This window comes from Sorex fumeus, unplaced genomic scaffold (assembly GCF_029834395.1).
Source record: "Sorex fumeus unplaced genomic scaffold, SorFum_2.1 ptg000086l, whole genome shotgun sequence".
NCBI classification, from domain to species: Eukaryota; Metazoa; Chordata; class Mammalia; order Eulipotyphla; family Soricidae; genus Sorex; species Sorex fumeus.
The window spans coordinates 39,574,380-39,596,981 of NW_026606143.1; the positions used below are offsets into that span (position 1 = coordinate 39,574,380).

At 40.9% G+C, this 22,602-nt stretch overlaps 1 protein-coding gene across 4 annotated transcripts in view; it reads right to left on the reverse strand.

Moving 5' to 3' along the window:
- The window catches only part of FRMPD4 (FERM and PDZ domain containing 4), a 600,685-nt gene that overhangs the window by 22,398 nt on the left and 555,685 nt on the right, over positions 1–22,602 (reverse strand). For all 4 annotated transcript variants that reach the window (XM_056131357.1, XM_056131356.1, XM_056131358.1 and 1 more), the window contains exons 6-9: positions 17,700–17,804; positions 15,142–15,249; positions 9,847–9,978; positions 3,684–3,803 (exon numbers count right to left, since the gene is read on the reverse strand). In XM_056131357.1, coding sequence (XP_055987332.1) covers positions 3,684–3,803; positions 9,847–9,978; positions 15,142–15,249; positions 17,700–17,804 — 465 coding nt within the window. The remainder of the gene's footprint in view (positions 1–3,683; positions 3,804–9,846; positions 9,979–15,141; positions 15,250–17,699; positions 17,805–22,602) is intronic.

The following is a 22,602-nucleotide window of genomic DNA, read 5'->3' on the forward strand; positions in this document are numbered from 1 at the left end:
CACAGTGATTAGTTACTTAATTCCATTATATATAATTAGTTCAGACTGATCCTGGAGAATTAGTGTGAAGTCTCACATATCTCTTTTTTTGTACTAAATCATACTTTTGTCAAGTTCATAACTCAATGTGTAGCTAACAAGAAAATGGCAGCTGTTGTTTTTGCAAAAGACTTTCCAACAGACTCCATTTCAGCTGCACAAAAAACGGTCACTTACTATGAATATGTTAGATGGTAAAAGGAGACTGCCAAAGTGTTAGAAACACTTCCCGGAACTCATCCGTGTTTTCCTACTTGCTAACAATCCGCTCCTTAATAGGTAAACATAGCTTATGCAATTATGAACGAGAACAACCTGGAGTGTTAGGGTTGACTATGTGCTAACTTTGCAAAAGATACTTCATTCATGGTGCATTGGTGACCAGGAGATTGATAGGTCTGATCATGACTCAATGCTGTTTCCATTCTCATGGCTCATCTAGTCAATGGCCTCTGTCCTCATTAGGAGCCCGCTAGACTGAAATGTTTTTTGTCTTTATAATGTGACATATATTGCTTCCACTTACTCTTTTGCTCTCTAAGCTAATTTCATTGCATTTTTTAGTACCTTATGAGACACATGGGTAGCCAGCACCGTTTGCTCATCCACAGACTTAGGTTAGCCAGGTATGTTCTTTCACACATATTCTGCCAAGTGAATAGTCCGAGGACAAGACATTTTCATTTCTTATTCTCAGAAGGATGAATTAGTGGGTAGAACTTGGTTTGGAGCTCTTTGGCCATCACACATGGTTTTCCATCTGCCCCACTGGTACCTTGTAAACAGTGGCTAACCACCACCTGGTCAGTGCCCGGGTTCCCTGCAGACAGGTCTTCATCTTCTGCTTATCCCTGAGCAAGCTCCCTGCCATGTTCCACTGACCATAGGACAGTGTCCCAAGTCTAGAAGATGTGCCTTTTGCATAGAAAGGAATGACATTAGGTCTGAGCAAGCACACCTTATACAGCCCACTGCTTTGCTTCTGCTCCATTGAAGAGGTCTCGGCGCACCAATGGCAAACCCAACTTGTTGTTGTTGTTGTTTTGGGTCCATGCCAGGCAGGACTCAGGGGCTAATTCTGAAGCAGTGCTGGAGGTCATTCCTGGCGATGGTGGGGATCGAACCCATGAGCCTTAGAACCAACTCCAAAGCCAACTTCTTTTAGAGAATAACTAGGGCTTGTGATGGTTGAAAGAGAAGCAGACTGGAAATGATTTGAGAGCACCACCTTGTTAGTGGGATTAGTATATAATTACTGAGTATAGCCTCTAAAGGCTTCTTGCTATCTACAGTTAGGCACCTGCCAACTATTTATTTGCAATCAACAAGGTAAAAATCAGTCTCTAAGTGGAACTGCAGGGGCAGCCTCCTGGTGGGTTCTCAACAGGAATGAAGGGAAAGATGCGGAGATAGCACAGGTGAGATTCAGGCTGATTACCATGGTCCCATCTGGGTTGCCAGGATGATCTGGGTTATAGGGACATTGCTGAAGGGTCCAGGTGACCAAAGGTTAACATGCTCAACCCCCAAGTCATAACTGTTTCACTGTTCCGCGGAGAAAATGGTGTCAAGTGCCAGGCACATTTTCTTGTTGATAAGCACAGTTCTGCACAGGATCTGCCACTTCCCGATGACTCAGGGTTATCTTCATGAACACTCTAACCATCTTACTGAGCTCTAACTAACCACCACTGCCTCTTCCAAAGACGATTGATTGGGGGCTTTAACTGCTCTCTCCTTGAGTGCTTTAATTCTGTCTTCTTTCTAACGTCTGATGTCACCCTTATCTATGTCTCTTTTCCATCTTCTCCCTACCTTCATTTCCTTCCCAACAACGAAAGCTTTCAAACACACACACACACACACACACACACACACACACACACACAGAGCACTGAGAAAGAGAAAACAATGTCAACACATTAACTGTTCAGATTGGACAAATGCTTCTCTTCAACTGCCTTTTCCCTACTCCTTTGCTTTTTCATTCCTTACTTGCAGTTCCTGTAAGGAAGACATCCATAGGTATCCCCAGCCAAATGCAGTCTGTCCCTGCTGTTCATTCGTTTTATTGCAGTAGCAGTTTCCATTATGTTTCTAATCCCTTTACATGATTCTATGGTTCTATGTCTAAGCCTTGTTAGTGGGATCTTAACGTTTAATGGGATTATATTGTCCATTTCGCAGCAATGAAAAGCAGATTTTTAAAAATATAGACATATATCCTAATGATCAATTTGGAAAAATTTCCTTTGTGGGACTCTATAAGAATAGATTCTTATTCCTGAAAATTATATCCCAGAATCAGAGGTAGACAGAGTCTCAAAATGCCTTTCTCCTTTAGGTTTTACATAGGCATTAATAAATGAATGGTTTCAGTACAAACTGGAGCTTTACACTGTAACATATACTGTATACTTTACAGTATATAAAATGACTTTACAGTATATAAAAAATATACTGTAAAGTCATTCCCGTCCAATGGATAGCACATTTTTTTTTGTTTTTTTGGGCCTCACTTGGTGGTGCTCAGGACTCACTCCTGGCAGAGCTGGTAGGGAAGGGAGGAAAAATCAGGCCCCGGTATTTTAAAACAAGCTATAAACAAATGAATTAATATAGCCAATTAAATGACAGAGAAGAGATCATTTTCTTATAGCAGAATGCCAATTAATAAATAACAGAATTAGAAAAATCACTTTCAAACATCAAAATAACAGATTCAGGTGAGAATCAATGAATACTAAATCAGAGGGTGAATATTTGAAAAGCTACAGGGTAATGAGAGAGTCACATAGGAACTATCAATAAATTACCTATTAATTACAAAAGGAAAAGAAATGATCTTAGAAAGGAGACATTTGTAAGACACCATCCAAACCTTTCTGATTTCTTTAAATGAGCAGGACACAGAATCTCTTACATTGTTCACCAGTAGAAAATACATAACCTCAAGGTAACTATGAGAAGACATCAGAACAACAGTCTAAACTGAGAGCCATCTATAAAATAACTTATACAATAACTCCTCAAAACTGGGAAGGTCATGAAAGTGGAATAAAGGGCTCGGTTGCTCCAGATCTAAGGAGACTAAAAAAATCACCAACTAGCTACAAAAATAGGATCCTAAAAATGGATTTATTGTAGGAAAAATTGATATATGGATTTATTTTGTGAGAAGGTGAGAAAAATTTTGATATGAAGTCTAGATCACATAATAATACTATATCAATGTAGAATCTAACTGTTCATTAATTATATGATGATTATGTAAAATTATCCTTGTTAGCAAATCAGTGCATTGTGATGTATTTAGGGGCAAATGGTTTCATTTTTGTAACTGACACATCTGCTTCTGAAAAGTACATATGCTACACCAAATAACTTTTATATTGAATATAGATCCACAATAAAGATGTAGGACATGTAGTAGCATGCAAAGAAAGCCCAAACCTACTTTTACAGCTTTTTGAAAATATCAAATCATTTCCAAATCAAAAGGAAACTGATAAAGACAACATAGAATCAACATAAAATTTATCAAGTTTGGGGAGGAGGGCAAAAAGGAAAATGTTTCTAAATGGAAAAAAAAATCATCATTTACCTACAGCATTAACATCCAACATGTCCCAACCCTCACATACCTGAACATAGAGATACTCAAATGCCACCGGGTCTCTTCTTAAAAGATCTATTGGATCCTTTGGGACGAAGCTAATTCGGAAAAGACACCGCATCTTATGGGAGCTGGGTCTCTGGGTCACCTGGAAGACACAGAACAGAAGAATCCTTCAGTGCTGGCTGAGATATGGCAGAGGGACATGGATGCATCTTTCTTTGGACACTGAGGATGGAAGTTGGAGGAAGCTCTTTTAGTATTTGAAATTGACACTTGTGCCCTGCAAACTGCATATATTGGTGTCTCAGGCTGTGAGGAACACAGTGAGGACCTGCCCCTCTGGAAGATGCATGTGATGAAAAATGGGAGAAAGCTCTTCCACGGGAACTCTTTTTTTTTTTTTTTTTTTTTTATATAATTTATTTATTTATTGAATCACTGTGGGAAAAGTTACAGAGCTTTCGGGTTTAGGTCTCAGTCATGTAGATACCGAACACATTTCCCTTTACCAATACTCATTTTTAACCCCGAACCCCAATAGAACCCCACCTCCCACCCCTCCCAATTATTGTGAGGCAGATGAGTTCTAGTTAATACTCTATCTACTTTGACTAGATAGATTATTTCGATAGAAGATGCACAACTATTGTTTAGAGCTTACGACCCACCCCCCCCCCCCCCAATCAGACATGCTGAAACAGCGTTGTGAAATGATTTGCTTTCTACAACTTGGTTTAAGAATAAAATGAGGTCGCGCGGCCGCGATAGCGGCCGCGCGGTTTTGAATTTCTGCTATTTTACTTATTGACCCTGGAAGAATTTCTATTAAAAGTTAGCTAGTTAAGAGATTGGTTTCTGTGCCCTGGAGTCGTGGCTCCACGGGAACTCTTGATTGTACTTTTCACATCAGAACTGCATGTTGGCGCCAAGAGATAAGGCTGGGAGTAAGTCAGAAGGGAGATGCTGGTTTCGGGTTGGACTGGGGGCAGGTGGAGAGGAGGTGTGATGCTGGCTGCTGTCTGGTCGCGAGCAAAGCTAGGGTGAATGTGGGACTCTAGAAAGGGATCCTGACCAGAACCCAGGTCAGAACCCAAGGCTTGGCCTCTAGAGTTTAGGACAGTTAGTACAGTAGGACACTACTGTGGGCGTTGCTAACTCCGGAATCGAGCAGCAAAAATTGAAACAGTGTGCAACTTGGATGGCATCACATTGGAAAGCAGGAAGAGAGAAATTTCAGGTCTAAACACAGTGCTCAAATTGCTCAGAGGACTTGGGAAATCACTACGAGTTCATCAGCGTGAAGGCCAACGGATCGTTTTCATGTGTTTTCCTTTTACAGCACAGTACGTGCTAAGTACTAGGTGTTAGTGTCTCAATTCTGTTTGCAACAAAAGGGAATCATCAATCAATGAATATACAGCTGAATAAATAAATGACATTGGACTCCAAGAGAGAAGGTAAAAGCTCTTCAATTTCCTTTTAAAAGGTCAACAGGATGAACTAAACAGGTGTTCAGCTGTGGTCTACTGTTCTTGTATAGAGCTGCATTAACTATTAACTACTTTAATGCAGGGGACAAATCCAGCAAAATAAAAATGTTCATTAACTACAATTTACACGTTCAATATAATAGCAATAGCTGTATTGAGCCCCACAGTGTGCATATGTGTGTTTGTATGTATGTGTATAGATTTTTTTCCTTAAAGTTGACATCACCAACTTTTGAATAAAGATCAATGGGAAAACACACTCTTTTTTTATTTGAGTGATATATTTAACTGAATATATTAAAAATGTTAAGTTTGAGTGAATACACCAAGAATAATTATTGAGATATTTCACTTTTTTCTCATGATGTGTATTCTAATAAAACACTCTGTTTTTGATATTTTAAAAAATATACCAGACAGAGCCAGAGGGATTGTGATTAAGGCACTTGCCAGAGGGATTGTGGTTAAGGCACTTGCCTTGCATGTGGCGAGACCCATTTTGATTTTTGGAACCTTACAGTTCCCAAGAAATGCTGAGAGCAATTCCTGAGTACCTCCAGGTGTGGCCTCAATCCCCTTCTACCGTACTCAAAATGTACTGACAGATTGAGAAATAGAGACACGGAAACAGCTTTCTGGCTGTGGACAGGAGGGAAAAGCTGAGTGGAAGCATGAGGATGGGGGCTGTGGGCTTCTTATCACTGGCTAATGGGAAAGAGACCCAGGATCTGTAGCACTGGCCAGGCCTGGATGCCAATCTTTCATAGTGATATCTTGCAATATTATGTCAATGGTCACACTGAAGTTACAAGTCAGGTATTGGGCCAGAGCGACAGTACAGTGGATGAGGTGCTTGTCTTATATGCTGCCAACCCAAATTCGATTCCCAGCATGCTGAGTTCTGCCAGGAGTGACTTGAGTGCAGAAAACAGGAGTAAGTCATGACCATAATTAGGCGTGGTCCAAAAAAACAAAAACAAAAACAAAAAGTCTGTTATTAATCACATCTCCAGCATCTTGAACTACTCCTTAGAGTCTGTCTTTCCAAACTCAAGGGGTGAAGGAAAAAGATGAGAAATGGAAGTAATGGGGGTACAGAGGTCAGGGACCTTGGATATATGGATCATGTGGGAGAGTGGTATGGATTATATAGCTAAAGCTTGGACTCAACAACACTGAAAACATAAGATCTAAACTACAACCACAGAACTTTGAATGGTGACTGTCAAAGTGGCGGGGATGAGGGGGAGTGGGGTGGGAGGGGCAGAGGCAGGAGGGTCCCCGGGAACACTGGTAGAGGGAAGTGGACAATGGTGGTGGAATTGGTGTTGCACCATTGTATGACTAAAACTCAATTATCTATAACTTTGTCAACCAAGGATCTTTAATTGAATAAAAAAATTTCAAGGAAATCTGTCTTTCAAATTTTTTTTTTATAAGTGACCTATTTTCTGTTGTTCTGATTATCAGGCTATAGTAGTTTGGGGAAATAAATTGGCAAGAAAAATGCTTGAGATGCATTAGAAAAGGCAGTCTCTAAACAAGTATCTAAAACAAACAAGAACACAATTTCTCGGAAAACTGAAGTAGTATATTAACCAACAGTAATATATTCGATACAAAGATTTAGTGCCAAACTGTCAGAAATTTAGGTAAAGTTGCTTGAAATTTCCTTGGTGGTTTTCATCAAAATTAACAAGTTATAAATCATTGTTATTTGACTAATTTCTTATTTTTATTTGGGGGGGGTCACACCTGGCAGTGGTCAGGTATTACTCCTGGGGCACACGGGACCATATGGGATGCTGGGAATATTTTTTTCTCTAGACCCTTGCCAGCACATATTGTTTCTGGCTTTTCATTTTTTTAATTATTTTTTAAAGTTTTATTAGTGAGACACCATGAGGCACAGTTGTAGAATTACAAATTTTTGTGCTTGGGTTTCAGTTATACAATGATCAAGTACCCATCCCTCCACCAGTGCCCATTTCCCACCACCACGGGTCCCAGTATCCCTCTCACCCCCCATCCCCCCATCCCACCCTGCCTCTGTGGCAGGGCATTCCCTTTTGTTCTCTCTCTCCTTTTGGGTGTTGTGGTTTACAAAAGAGGCATTGAGTGGCAACCATGTTTGGTCTATAGTCTACTTTCAGCATATTTTTAAAATTTCAATTCATTTTAAATGGAATAACAGTTACAAGGTTGTTCATGATTGGGTTTCAGTCATATAATGTTCCAATACGTGTCCCTTTACCAGTATACACTGCCCAACACCAATGTCCCTAGATTCTCTCCCGCCCCCTGCCCCTCGCCTCTATGGCAGGCACTTCTCTCTCTCCCCAACTCCTCTCTATGGGGATTATGATTTACAACATAGATACTAAAAGGTCATCATGTATGTATATCCCTCTACGTACTTTCAGCACTCAGTTCTTATCCAGAGTGATGTTTTCCATCTATTCTTGTCATACTGGCCCCTTTTCTATCTCCCGCCTCCAACACACACACTAGTTGCGGCAAGCTTCCAACCACTGACCAGACTTCCAGGGTGCCAGGATGGAATCTGGGTCGGCCACATTTAAGGCAAAAGCCCTACCTGCTGTATTATTGCTCTGGCCCGTGGTCTAATTTCTAAAACTTACTCTCCCAATCATGCCAAATTAAACCTTACTGATCAAACTTTTCACATGCATGAATATGAAAAGCAGAAAGCTGATTTGATTCAGAATATTTAACAAACAAACAAACACTGTCTTCCCGTTGTTCATCAATTTGCTCGAGCGGGCCCAGTAACGTCTCCATTTTGAGACTTGCTGTTACTGTGTTTGGCATATTGAATATGTCACGGGTAGCTTGCCAGGCTTTGCCGTGCAGGCGAGATACTCTCGGTAGCCTGCCGGGCTCTCTGAGAGGGGTGGAGAAATCGAAACCGGCTCGGCCGGGCTGGCTGTGTGCAAGGCAAACGCCCTACTGCTGTGCTAAATCTTTCTTAAATATTTAAATAGTTAAGTCCTGTCTCTTTCCTAGAGTGAAGATTTGAATTTTAGTACTTTAAGCTCTGATTAAAAACCAAAGCAAGCCAAGCCTTTTCCATGAAGTTAAGCAAAGAAACACCATGAGAGGCCTTTTGTTTCCCTCTAGCATTCTATAAGAAATGAAAAATTTGGGCATGAATGTGAAGCTAGGGCTACCTAGCACCAGAAGAGAGTTTTAAAGAGTCTTTTTCCCCCCTTTCCTGCTAAATCAGCATGAAGCTTGCCGATAAAGGCTATGCAGTAGATAAAAGCTCAGAGGAAAATAACTAGAAATATCGAAGTGGAACTAGATACGTCAAAAAGATGTGGGGTGTTTCATTAGACTCATAGGAACTGGCTGTCCGCCCAGGTCTCCTCGGCATTTACTGCTAGCAGCTGAAGGCTAGTGCAGACACAGGAAGCCATCTGCCACCACCAGCCCACCGCACATACCGGAAGTGCCTTCACGGAAAACACCCCCCTTCTTCCACAACCCCCTCCCCCCCTTCCCATTGCACATCTCAGAGGCATGGTCTCTGCTGGCCCCCAGTGTTCCCTGAGAGGTAGAGTGGACCTCCAGCTGCCCTCAGTGGGGACTAGCTTGCTAACCCTTTCACTGTGCCCTGATTTCTCAATCTTTTTTATTATGCCTCTCCCAGCATGGCCCGAGATCTCCTTGAAAATAAACCACACACATCCAAGTCCTAGTCTTCAGTTCCGCCTCTGGAGGAACTCAGAACCACAAACACTGACCTTTCACACAAGGGATTCAATATTGTGAGGCCGTTTCTCGAGCATGCAGTATCAAATAAGTCACCTGTTGCCAAGAGTGTGTTGGCAGATGTGACAATAATAAGCAACCATTAGAAGTGACTTAGAATCGCGGTAGGGAGAACTTAACATGATCAAAATGATAGATCAGATTTAGAACTAGAAATTAACACAGTATGGACACTTCCTAACAATTCATTGCCTTGAGTTGACTGAATCAAGAGCATCGGGAGGGTCTCAGTCAGACCTGAAGTCTGGGACACCTCAAAGCACTGCACAGTGACAACACTTTCTGTAGACTCCATTTTCTGGGCTGCCTCAATGCTCAGCCTCTCCTCCTAGTGCCCCCTCATGCTCCCATCCTAAAGCTCCCTCATCATTGAACTCTTGCCCTCAAGAGGAATATGTTGGGATCCTTTTTCAGCAAACTGACTCTGCTTATGGACAATCACAAGAAAAGTTAGGGTTCTCAGTAGCCTGCTTGACTCTCCAGAGAACAGATGGGGGTAGCATTTTGGTAACTAGGAACTGGGACACATGGGTGGGTCACATCTTCACAGTGGGCAGGAATGGGCAGGGATTTCAGATGCTCCAAAATAGTCTGGAGTCAGCACCCAGAACTGAAATAGGAGTTTGACTTCATTAAAATAATCTCAGCAGAAACCATTTCTTTTTCCAATAGTTTCAAGAGATCAATGATGAAGACGGGGACCCAGTCATTGCAATGCCATCCAATCTAACTCTCTAGAACCACACTCCCAATAAGTAGCTGTGAGCCTGTGAATGACAAATCTGCTTTGAGGCTGACAGCCTGTGAAAAATTGTCAAAAAGGGAAACATCACCCCGAGGCGTTAAAAACCCAGGCACTGAAAGGCTTGGAGGAGGCTGGAATTTGGGCCTCCAAATCTGCACCTGAGTTAGAGTCTCCTGTTCGTGAAGCAACAGCAGCTTGGTTCCAGAGCCTTCTGTCCTTTGCTCCAGCATAAGTGAGAAATGTTCAATACCTCTGATGGAGAGCTTCTCTTGAAGGGTTAGGATGACATCCTTGAAGAGAAAACAGCAATGACATGTGGTCAGCACTCAGGAAACTCTTCTGTCACATGAATAGACACAGAAAAGTGATCTCATGCCTGAAGCCTTCCCATGTTCCCATTATTTTCTGAAAACTTTAATATACCTTAATTTGCTTTTATAATTCATATTGCACTTGTCTTATTAAGGCCTCGTTAATAAACAAGATTGTACTATTTTTAAAAGTTATTTTGCCTTTTGGGCCACACCCAGAAGCAATCAAGGCTTACTCTTCTTTTTAAAATTTAAGCACTGTGATTTGCAAAGTTGTTCAGAACACAGTTGTTTCAGGCACTCAATGTTCCAACACCAATCCTACCACCAGTGTGACCTTCTGTCCACCAACGTGCAAAATCTCCCCTCCCTCAGGCCTACCCCCCTTAGCAGGGACATACCAAATTTACTTCAGATTTCTTGTTATGAAAAAATAGCAAATGGGATTATAAAAAAATCATATCACTAAAAGTCCCCTTGTGATTACTGCTATGTCTTACAAGGTGGCATTACTAAATTTATTCCCAGAGGATTTAATGAGCTGCCTATTGCTGGTTGAGTTTTTGAGTTATTGCTTCTGCTAATTGAACCTGGTGGGCTTCTTTGCAACTTTCTCCTCAAATTTGCTGTGCTCCTACCGCATTATTAGCACTGTGAAGTTCGGAGATATCACACATGTGGCCACGCACTCCAGAAACTGTGGAGCTGGGATGAGAAGACCCCAGAGTTCTCACCCTGGAGATTGCTCTACCTGGGATGATTCAGAGGCTTGGTGTCTTTTTGAGATTAGTTGTAGAGTTGGGATGTTTATATGCCAGGGAATGTTGGTGTGGGTGTGGGTTGTTGGGCCTTCTGGCAGGAGAAGAAATCTGCCCATTCCAAGAAGGTCCTAGAGTTCTCAGCCCTGAAACATGTCTCTCAGGGATGATTCAGAGCTTGGCATTTTTCCCCACCTTCCAATGTTATACCTATGGGAAATTCTGAAGTGGAGGGTTCCAGGAACCAAAAAGGTCTAGAAAGGTGATTTCCTTCTTTAACATTTTTCCTAGCCTCCCCATGACCTGTACCCTTCATGAACTCAGAACCAGGAGACTGGCAGCAGAAAGGGCTCACCTACCACATCCGGTTTTGACTTAGTAAGGACAGCAACACACAGCACCAGTACCCCCCCCCCCCCTTATTTTTTTATAAATGAAGAGGTGATGGTTAAACTACCTCTCTGCAAGGGGTCAGCTGGTGCCAGCTTCATGCCAAGCCAGGCCACTGTCCTTTTCTACAAACCTGTTTTAACTGGTTATACCAGCTTACTACTTGTGGTCTGAGGACGCTTTTCTGCTCCCCATCAGCAGAGTTATAATAGACATTGAGTGGCCCATAAAACCTAAATAATTTGCTTTCTACCCCTTGAGAGAAAAAGCAGGGTGCTTCCTGGCCTACTTTTCTTTAAGTGCATGTGGAAGTAGAAAGGAAGGTGGCAGTAGTCTGACTTCCAAGCCCAGTTCTGCTCTGCATCAACTACGAACCTTAAGGCAAATGATTTACCCTCTAAGTACCTTAGTTTCCTTATCTATAGAGTGGATATAATAATGTATCTGCCTTCAAAGAAATATAAGGACTGCACTAATACATGGACAACGTTCATTACAGCATATTTGACACAGAGTTGGGGCACTAGAGCAATATATGTGTGTGAGTTTTTATTTTAAATCCTTGGGGAAGATTTAAAAAAGAAAACCCGCAAGTCTTGTTAGCAATCCTTCAAAGGATTAAATACTTATGATCCAAAATGTGTTCCAGCCACAAACATGTTGGCTGTATGCAAAATGAATGTCCTCAACCACTACTGAACTTGAAATTTGTAAATGATCTTCCTTCAAGACAATTGGTGCCCAGATGCTACACAATTGCATAGAGCAGAGATTTTCAACCTGGAGCAATTTTGCCTTACAGTAACATTTGACAATTTCTGGAGACAATTCTGCTGTCAAAATGGGGTCATGGAAACTACTGGCATCAAGAGACGCTGGTAAGTATATTGCAATGCACAGAAGAGCCTCCAATCAGAGAATGATCTTGTCTAGAGTATCAATAGTGTGAAGATAAAGAAGTCCCGCCCAGCTCAAGAGTTTTCCTTGTGTTTTTGTGTTTAGTCTTCTCCGTAGGCCTATTTCAATTTCCTTAGACCTGTTTAAAATAAAGATCCACATACCACCCACCACCAAAAAGCACTTCGGAGAAATGCCTTGATTTTATTGAATTTCATTTAAAAAAAGTTCTCTGTTTCATAATTTTTGCTCAAGGTCCCAAAGAGAGAAGACAAAATCAAGCCTTTGTGTGGGAACACACACGTTAGAAAAGATTTGCCTGAATCACCAGAAAGGACAGTGGCAAAATCAGTATTAATAGTTTTTCCCCTATTGTGACTCTGCAGCAAGAACTTAGGCAAGTTTTATTAAACAGTGTCATATTTCTTTTATAACTATACTCTTTCTATTTTTCACCTACCAGCCGGTGTCTCTTGTGATAATAAGGCTGCTAGGTACACGATAAGATAACTTTAAATTGCTGCAAGCTCTGCATTGCTCCCTGTCTTTTCATTGCCTTCTGCAATCCTCAGGGAAATCAGACTTAGTTTAGTGTGAGTTCCTATAATAAAGAGGCCAGAGGGAATTCACAACAGGGCTGTCTTCTAAATTTATATTTATTTCTGCTAAGAAATGTACAGCCTGTATTTTCTTTGTCTATATTTTCAGGTGGGGGCTTGTGCCCTCTGGCCGCAAGCTTTTCTGATCATTTGATATCACAGAACAAGGTCATAGTGTCAGGGGAGCTATAATGATGCAACTCTATGGGTTACATTAGTGAATCAATTCTAGTCACGCCCTTTCATTTATATAATATCAGTTTATTAAAGGATTAATTTTGTCTAAAGAAAGATTTGACTCTGGATACTCTGTATTCCTGGCTCTTGGGTGACTTCTCTCTCTCTCTCTCTCTCTCTCTCTCTCTCTCTCTCTCTCTCTCTCTCTATTTCTCTCTCTCTCTCTCTCTTGCTTTTGGGTCATGCCCAGAGATGCACAGGAATTACTCCTGGCAGTGCTTGGAGGACCATATGGGATGCTGGGAATTGAAGCCAGGTTGGCCTCGTGCAAGGTAAGAGCCCTATCCACTTTGCTATCATTTCAGCCCCTCCTGGGTGACTTCTAAACCATTAGAGTAGCCCCCTGGTTGGAGTGACTTTGTCTACCTTGGGTCACACCAGGCAGTCTATGCTAACAATGTGATTTTTTTTAACATTGTAATTTTGAGTGAGTACCTTGGGACATTTGGTATCAATTGATTTTGGGAGGGGCTAGAGATAAAAGTCAGTCACACAGGTTATCAATATGTCTTTCAGATCAACCTCCAATAAAAACTCTAAGACTTGGTAAGTTTCCCAAGTGGGCAGTACTTGCTGCAAACTGTTGCCTACCAGTGCCAGGAGAGCAAGACAGCCTGCATAAGTCCACCAAGAGAGGGCAAAAGCAAGTCTTATGCCCCGCGAACATTTATTTATTTACTTACTTATTTTTATGGTGCTAGAGGCTGAACCCAGGGCCTCACACATCAAGGCAAGGGCTCCATCACTGGGCTACATACCTGCCGCCCGTCGTTGAGTTTAATCTGAATCCTTTTACTGCAGTAAATTATAACTGTGAGTATAATAACTTGCTGAAAAATTATTATATATTCTCAAGTGACTGGGTCACTTACTGAATAGAATTCACTTGGATTTTTCAGGAAGAGCCTTGTTTCCAAGTGAATCTAAGAGTGGTCTTGAGGACCTCTCAGACTTATCTAAGACTGCTTTCATGATACCCCAACAGAGTCAAGGAGTTGTAACAGAGATGAAATGATCCACAAAGCCTCAAATATTTATTCTCGAAGCTTCTCTGGAAAGTCTGTTGGCTCCTGATTAGTTTATCAATATTTAGAATAATATCTCACTAGAAATTGATTTTTGAGTAGGAATAAAGGAAAAGGAATTTTTTCAGTCATTTAAAATCATCAGTCTTGTACAAAGGAAGTTATTATTTCACCTGGAATGATTTAAGGATGATTTAGATGCTTCATCATTAATCTACTAATATTGTCTGCTCTATTACCTGCTAAATCACTACCTATTTAAAGCAATTCAAAACAAGCTGTTTGCTGGCATCATGACAATAAGAACGCGCAATGAGTGAGAAATACTTCTACTCCTAAGATTCATGACAACTGATTTTAAAAATCCCGAGAATTAGTAGTTGACTATTGCTAGACATTTTGAACGCTGAGCTGATCTTCATTTGATATATTATTGTGTGGATTGTCACTAGGTACTTTTTAAAACCTCAATAAAATCATTTTTACTGTGCCATATGAAGAAAGTCTATTTTAGGTTGATGGAACATTAGGGAACAATCAATTTCTGAGCATACTTTTGTCCAATAAAAAAAGACAATATGCAACTTTCTCCCCAGGAAGGAATCATAGGATTGTGTGCACGTGCGTGTATGTGGGAGGGGCATATGATTTGTTATAGATCATTAAATCTCACCTGTGGTCCTGATAGAATAGGATCACAATGTGACTCTTTGTTTTCACCCCTTCTCCTAAGAAATATGCTTCATTTCTGACTTTTAATGTGTTGTTTCCATTAAACTGGTTATAGCAATTAAAAGTACGCATTATCCTTACATTATTCTTCCCCTTGTTTTTGCTGGACATCGAAGTAGCAGATATTCAATTAACAGCTAACATCTTAATCTTCTTGGCGGCTGACATTGCTGAGAAATCATGCTGGCTTTGGGCAGGGTGCCAAGCCTTCTTGGGTGACAGTTATGCTATTTTAATTAATCTGTAGTTGCATTAAAAATGAGGAACCCTCATGTTTCCTGATATCATATAGCATATTGTCACGTGTGCACACATGCATACACAACAAAACCTTCATAGTTTAAGCCTTTTGTTACTAAGCATTCGCATGTTACTTTATTCAGTAGCTACAACAAAATCTCAGAAACAGAAATTTCTAAGCTATCACACCAGACTCCGAAGGGAGACTTTCACACTGTCTGTCCATGGCAGTTTCTGGGGACAGAGGGGAGTGGCTTCTCTTACCTTTATGGAGGTGCTGCAGTCAAAGCGAAATGATTTGGTCTGCCCATTTTCCAGATAGACTTTCAGAACATTTGGCATAAAAAGAAGTGAATTGTCCTTAACGGTTTCCTGTTTAACCCAAAAAAAGGGGACGGTGTAAATTAGTTTAACTAGAATTCTGGTCTCTGCAGTGAGACCTTATTCAAATCATAGCATAAGAATACAATCTTCAAAGTCACCCAAGGTATCCCTTTGGTGAAAGTGAGTTGTTTATTCTCAGAAATTTTTTTCTTTTCTGGCTGCAAATAACCCATTTGTTTTCAATAAAAGACATTTTCCTATCAGAAACAATCAGGTTAGTGTTCTTAAGTGTCTTAATTTCCACTGCAAATCACAATCATAGAAATAATTCCTTGTAGCTAAGCTATAGTGTTGGGGACCATTATCCCAGATTAGCAGAGCAGCATGTCTAGTGCAGAGTGAAGACCAGCGATGATGCTGTTTGCTGTGAAGTCTCCCCGTGCTTGACAAGGCCATGACAGTGACTCATAAGCACTGATGATTTTTCATAGGTAAACTTGTTTGACAGGGGAGTTTTTAACCCATTTAACGAATGACAAAAGAGGGAACGAGTTCATGTGCTAAAAGAGTAAATTCTAAGTCTCTAATAACAAAAATTTAGTAATACTTCAAACAGAGATGGCTGGAAACATGACCAGAAGAAAACAGAAGTAGGAAGAGAGGAAGGGAGTGGGGCAGGAATAAGGCCTGATGATTGAGTTTTGAGAATCCTTAGCGTAAGTTGTGTTACTCACTTGTAGTCGGTCAGAAAGTCACAGGGTTCAAGGGGAACTCAGTAACCATGATACCATCTACTGTTTGACAGATGAGCAAACTGATGGCATGGTACTCAGAGATTTGCTACTGTCACACTGTGTCCCAGAAATTCCCATCCAAAGGCTCCCCTAACACTCTCTGTGCCTTTCACTTCCAATTGTCCTGAGTTCCCTCCCCTCTTTCCTACTCCAGTGTATATTCCACATGACTTTCCTGCTTATCGACCTGCTGAATCCACAAGAAACAACACCAATGGGTCGGAAGCACAGAGAAGTAAGGGGATGAAGTTGTCCACAAAAGGCTGAAGGGGTCTCGTGGGCCTGAATGTCCCTTCCCACACCAGGAACTGTAAGGAGCCATGTTGCCACAGGGGCAACTATCAGCCCTTCCTCATATTCCATGCCTGCAAGAGCCTTTTTCTTCCCAGGGATGAAGTGATAGTTCCACAGAAGCTTCTAGATTCATCTTCTGTATAAATATGTAGGGACCAGTGGCCCAATCTCATGCTTGGAAGCTTGAGAAAGAAAGAAGATAAGCCTTTGGATAAGCTTTAAGAAGCTTCAGATAAGCTTCTGGGATACAGTGCTTCCTCCAACTGAAGTCTCCTTGAGCTTCTCACAACGAATAAAGACCTCTGAGGGATGGGAGCCACAGAAGAGAGCAGAACAGGCCATGCTATGTAAGGGGGGAGGGTTGGGGTGGGGATGGTGATAGGGACGATCAGGAAGAGAAACTGCTCACAGCACAGCACAGCTTTTGGTCCCTCACATATAAGCATTACAGTGGTTTGATGATTGACCTGCTGATTCCCTAAACTCCAAGTGGGAAAGAAGTAGGTCAGCTGGTTAGAGCTTGTAGATCTCGGAACACAAGAGTCTTGCCTAGGACGTTCAGGCATATACCTTCCAATCATAACCAGGGGCACCCTGGGGAAAGAGTTCGTGACCCGTAAGAAGGATGTTGTGGAGGACTCTTATCCTCCGAGTAGATTAACAACAACCACAACTACACTCAAAACCAAGTGACGAAAGTCTGGCGTTTTTCAAAGGTCCACAAATATTAGTGTTCTAGATGATAGCTTTGTAAAAATAAAAACATAATGACACACACCCACATACCTACACACCCACACACCCATACCCACACACGCATATAAAAAAAACCCTGAAAATAAAGTATCCTCTTGATGTTTGTATTATTCACTCTGAAGATTAGTTATGTGCTTGAGCAATCATGATTTCTATCAAGACCTATTGATGGAGACTGAGCAATATTTCTTCATTTCTGGTTGAATATAGGAAACTTTCCCATAATTTAAACTTCTTTGTCATTTTGATTACTTGAAAGCATAGAGTCTTTTGGTATAAGAAGAAACTCAGGGGAAACAACATAATGCCTTTATTGAAACAGATAAGGAAGAATGCTTGTCAGCAGAATGGTAAAAAAGAGGAGAAGGTGTCAAAGAGGCATATTTTACTCAATATAGGGCAGTGTTAGAGATTTCAAACCAATTTCTGTGCAAAGCAGTCAGGTCTCTAACACTAAAGGATTCAAGGAATAATGGACCACCACGATTCTGGAGGTGTTGCAGGAACTCAGGCACAGCCTAGTGATCTCCTGGGTTCTTTACAATCCTGAGATTTGGCATCTCTCTAAAATCCAACAACCATTTCCAGCCCAATCATCCTATGGGATACTATCTTTACTGACTCTGACCCACATGTAGGTAACTTTCAACTCACCGACACTTGGCCATTGATGATGACCTCCTCGGAGAAGCGCACTTTGACTGGATTGGACTTTAATCTTGCCTTCTTTGCAGCACTAATAAATGCTGATTTAGGAGACTAGAAAATAGAAAACATTGGAGCTGATTATTGGCAGTGTAATGCAAATCTTATAATGATTGTTTTCCATCCTCATTGACCCACAGTTTGCTAAAAACTAAAATGTTGGCTGCGCGCCCTAGCCAAGATGAAACAAGGATGTAGTTGAAACCCTCTCTGTCAAGCTCATAAAGTAGTTTGATTTAGCTACTAGATCAGAACCTAAAGGAACATAGCCCATATTCTTATTAAGCATGTCCCCAAATGTCTGTTTGACTGTATTTTAAAATTTAGTCTTCTTTTCATTTTGGGGAGGGTTTACCCTAGCAGTGCTCAGGGGCTCTATCCTGGCTCTATGATCATTGATCCTGGCAGTGCTGGGGATCAAACCCGAGTCTTCTGGATGCAAATCACGCATTTCAATCCATCAAGCTATCTCTCTGACTTTTATGTTTTGACAGTTGTGAGACCACACCAGACCCGGAGCAACCAGTGGTGCTCAGGAGACCACTCAGCCCTGGAGACGAAAAGCATAGCCTGTGGTCTATGAGTTGAGTCATAGCCCCAGCCTCCTAAGGATCTTTTCAGATAATCATTATGAAAAGATGAAACCCAGCTTTTACTAAAGATCTTAGAGCACAATGTGGAAAGTGAGAGGAGACCAAATGTAACATTGCATTTATGATGAGTTGATCATTAATTAGCATTTTTAGTGAAGCAAAAAGTTTTAATGGAAGAAATTTAGAGAGAGGTGAGGGAGACAGAGATATATATGCTCTAGAGAGAACATGGGCTCCTCTAGAGTGGAAAAAATGCCCATTACTTAGCATTTTAATGAGATGGACAACAGCCACTGATAGTCCTAAAGTGATCGCTAACATTTTAGATTTAGATACCATTTAGCTACCATTGCTACTCACGTTAAAGGTACATGGGCATGAGGGCAGATAAGTACACACATGCGTACATGTGATTGTAAGCAAGAAAGCACCCATAACCTTATGTGCCCCAAACCTGAGTTTCAGACACTTGCTAGTAATCTGTGACTCTGTGATATTATTTGGAAGGGTAGAGGGAGATCCTTGCTTACTATTAAAAGATGACTTTATATTCTGCTTCTTTGGACTTTAAGATCCTCTCTTATTTGAAGGAGGGACTGAGTGACTTGGTTCTTTTTCCTTAGAAAACACAACGGGGAAAACTGAATCTTAGAAAACTGAGATCCAGGGACATGCACCCTTTTCTGGATGATTTTGGTAATTTTACTTCATGTGAGAATTAAGCTTGTGCGATAATTTTCATGCAGCCCTAGGAAGGTAGGATGATTAGATTGAGTAGGTAACTACTATGTTGCAGATATCATTTGTTCATTTTCAAAAGAAAGGCATTTTCTGTTGAACACAATATAGAAGCAAATATTTTATTTGGATCATATATTATTTTAGGCATTCAGGAATCAATTATTAGCAGTTGCATATGGTTCAATTTAATGTTTTTTTTTTACTATTTAAGAGATTGAGGCTGCTGTATAGTAAATTCTAGTAACTAATTTTCTATTCAACACAAAGGCTCCACCTTTATTCCATTAATTTCAAGGCACAGAAGCCAACTCAGGTATTCCATACTTTGAATTTCGAATAAAATGAAAAGAATTCCCATTCTTATAAAAAATATACTTCAGATCAATTAAAGAATAATTCATTGGGATCCACAAGATGTGCTATGCCCATACAATGGGTTAGCTTCAATCATAAAAAGTAATGGAATTCTGATACACGTGGCAACATAGATGAAACTTGAAAACATATTGAATGAAAGAAACTAGACACAAAGTGTCCCGTATTACTTGATTCCATTTAGATGAAATGTCAAGAATAGACAAATTCATAACCACTTTATGGATAACAGGCATCCTTTTGGGAAGATGAAGAAGTTTTTTTAATGAGATAGTTGTAATGTTTGCACAAACTTGTAGATGTATTTGATGTTCCAGAACTGTACTTTGAAATTATGAGAACAAAACTGAGGTTACTAAGGGAGGAAGGAAAAACAGGGCAGATAATATTAAGACAACTTAAAAACAAACATTTACATATAAAAAGGTAAATTATGAGTATTTTGCTATACTAAAAAAATCACAGTTGGAAAAACCATGCCAAAACAGGGGTATGGTAGACCTTTATGGCCTTAAGAACAGGATAACTGGCATTTCAAAGGTTTCGCCTCCAGAACTTAAGTCCCTGCACAGACATAGGACGTTCCAAGAGATTGGCTGCCCTCTTACGATTCCAAAATAACATCACCACCACCCCCCTGAAGTGTTTGAAAGGCTGCTCCTCAAAACACAACAGCTTTGAACATGCTTGATGTGCTGTTTAGAGCCAAACTGATGTGACGTGGTGTTTTCATCAGGATCTCTAATTCTGGGCCAAGATGAGGAATGATTAACGAACAAATCATACAGCAGTGAGTTCATTTGCTTTTGATATGCCATTTTTTTAGCTGAAGGGAAAACATTATTCTCCTTTAATGATCTTAAGCTGGCGATATTTACATTGGCACAATGAGCTTCACACAAGTGAAGCGGCTGTAATAAAGCTACCGGGAACAGACACTACTAATTAGACGAGACAGTTGAACGCTGGTGCGCCCGCTTCTCCGGCACTGCTGGCGGTGAAGGATTTTACTTGTACTCAGTGAACCAGCTACTGAGGTTTATTCTATGTATCTGGATTTCTTTTTCTTTTGTTTGGTTTTGGGGTCACATCCATCGGTCAGGACTTACTCTCGGCTTTACACTCAAAGAATACTCTTGACCAGCTCGGTGGAACACATGGTGCTGGGGATTGAACCCGGATCAGTTGTGAGCAAGGCAAGTGCCCCATCTGCTGTACTGTGTCACTCTGGCCCAATGTAACTGAATTTCTAAATGTCATATTTTACCATGTCTTTCCACAATGCTCTATACAATTCATTCTTTGCCTTGATAAAAAAAAGTAACTTTTTTTTTTTTTGCTTTTTGGTGCACACCCGGTGATGCACAGGGGTTACTTCTGGATCCTGCACTCAGAAGTAATTTCTAGCGGTGCTTGGGGGACCATATGGGATGTTGGGAATCGAACCCGGGTGCGCTGCGTGCAAGGCAAACGCCCTTCCCGCTGTGCTATTCCTCCAGCCCCCAAAACCTACATTTTTGGATTCACATCATTTGATGTATAAACTTAGAATGTGCTGGTGCTCTCAAACTTAATTGACTTACTTCCTTCTCAAAAGAAATTACTCAGTGCTCTCCTCCTCAGAAGCTCCCAATGGTACCCGATGCTCTTGATCCCCTATTCCCTTGATCTTTTTAACGCTCCCAAAGGGGGGCAGTTTTTAGCATTCACTTGGAAAAGACTGTCCCCATGGAAATGTATAAAATTATCTGCTCCTAAGTAACTACATATAACAGAACCTGCCAAGTTCTGGGTCTGATTCTCTCTTCTTTAGGCAGCTAAACCAGCTGCATAAAGCTGGTTCAACTCATTCCTTTATTGATTTACCATGCCCCAGTGACCATGGTAATCTTGGGAAGCCAGAAGCTAGAGAGTCATGGAGGTTAAGCACATATTATTTTAGACATAATTTGAAGTCAACGGACGGGATAAAAGTCTAACTGAAAATTTAAAAAAGTACATTTTTCTTACTCTAGATCTGTCACTAGTTCCTAAAATGGACAAACATTTTAGAAATTACTCTGGGTGTTGGAAGTATAGTATAAGGGACAAAGGCTCTAGCTATGCATGATGCTGGCCTTGGATAGAAATCCGGCATTTCACAAGGTCCCCCAAACATCACCAGCAGTGACACCTGACCACAGAGCCAGAGTAAGCTCTGAATACTGCCAGGTGTGGTCTGAATCCCGCCATTACTTCCTGACAATAAAAACATAAGCGCTCCAATCCTGAATCTTACTAAATTAGAATCAATCACTTCTTCCTCTGGCTGTAGTTACTTCGGGTACCTAGGATATGGGAAGCAATCAGGACTGAGTTGGAACACATTCCTTTCTGGCTCAAAAATAATAAAACATCCTCCCAAATCAGAGAAATTAATTCCTAACAACCTTCAGAACTTAGGTACAGATTCCAAGCATTTCATATCCTTTGGTGGAAATTACAATTAATTATCATTTAGAATAATCAGAGTCTTCTGCTGTTAATTTTAAGATTAGAAATCCTCTAATCAACTCCGGCACCACTCTCCAAACTGACTGTTGCTAAGTTGGCACAATAGACGTGTGACATGTGCCTGATGATTTCTGATGCTCTTAAAAGTCACCAGAACATAGCTTGAAAAAAAATTATCCAGTAGGATTCATTTCTGAAACTCAAGCATGAAGTCTTGGAGTTTCAGTCTTTTTTTTTTTAATTTTTATTAGTGAGACACGATGAGGTACAGTTGTAGACTTACAAATTTTGTGCTTCGGTTTCAATTATACAATGATCAAATATCCATCCCTCCACCATGCCCATTTCCCACTACCACGGGTTCCAGTATCCCTCCCACCCCCCCATCACACCCTGTGTCTGTGGAAGAGCATTCCCTTTTCTCTCTCTCCTTTTGGGTGTTGTGTTTTGCATAAGAGGCATTGAGTGGCAATCATGTTTGGTCTATAGTCTACTTTCGGCATGCTTCTCTCATCCTGGGAGGATCCTCCCAACACCCTTTATTTGGTGCTCCCTTCTCTATCTGAGCTCCCTTTTCCCCTAGCATATGTGGCTGGCCTCCAAGCCATGGAGCAAAATTCCTGGTACTAATCTCGGCCACTCTTGGGTGT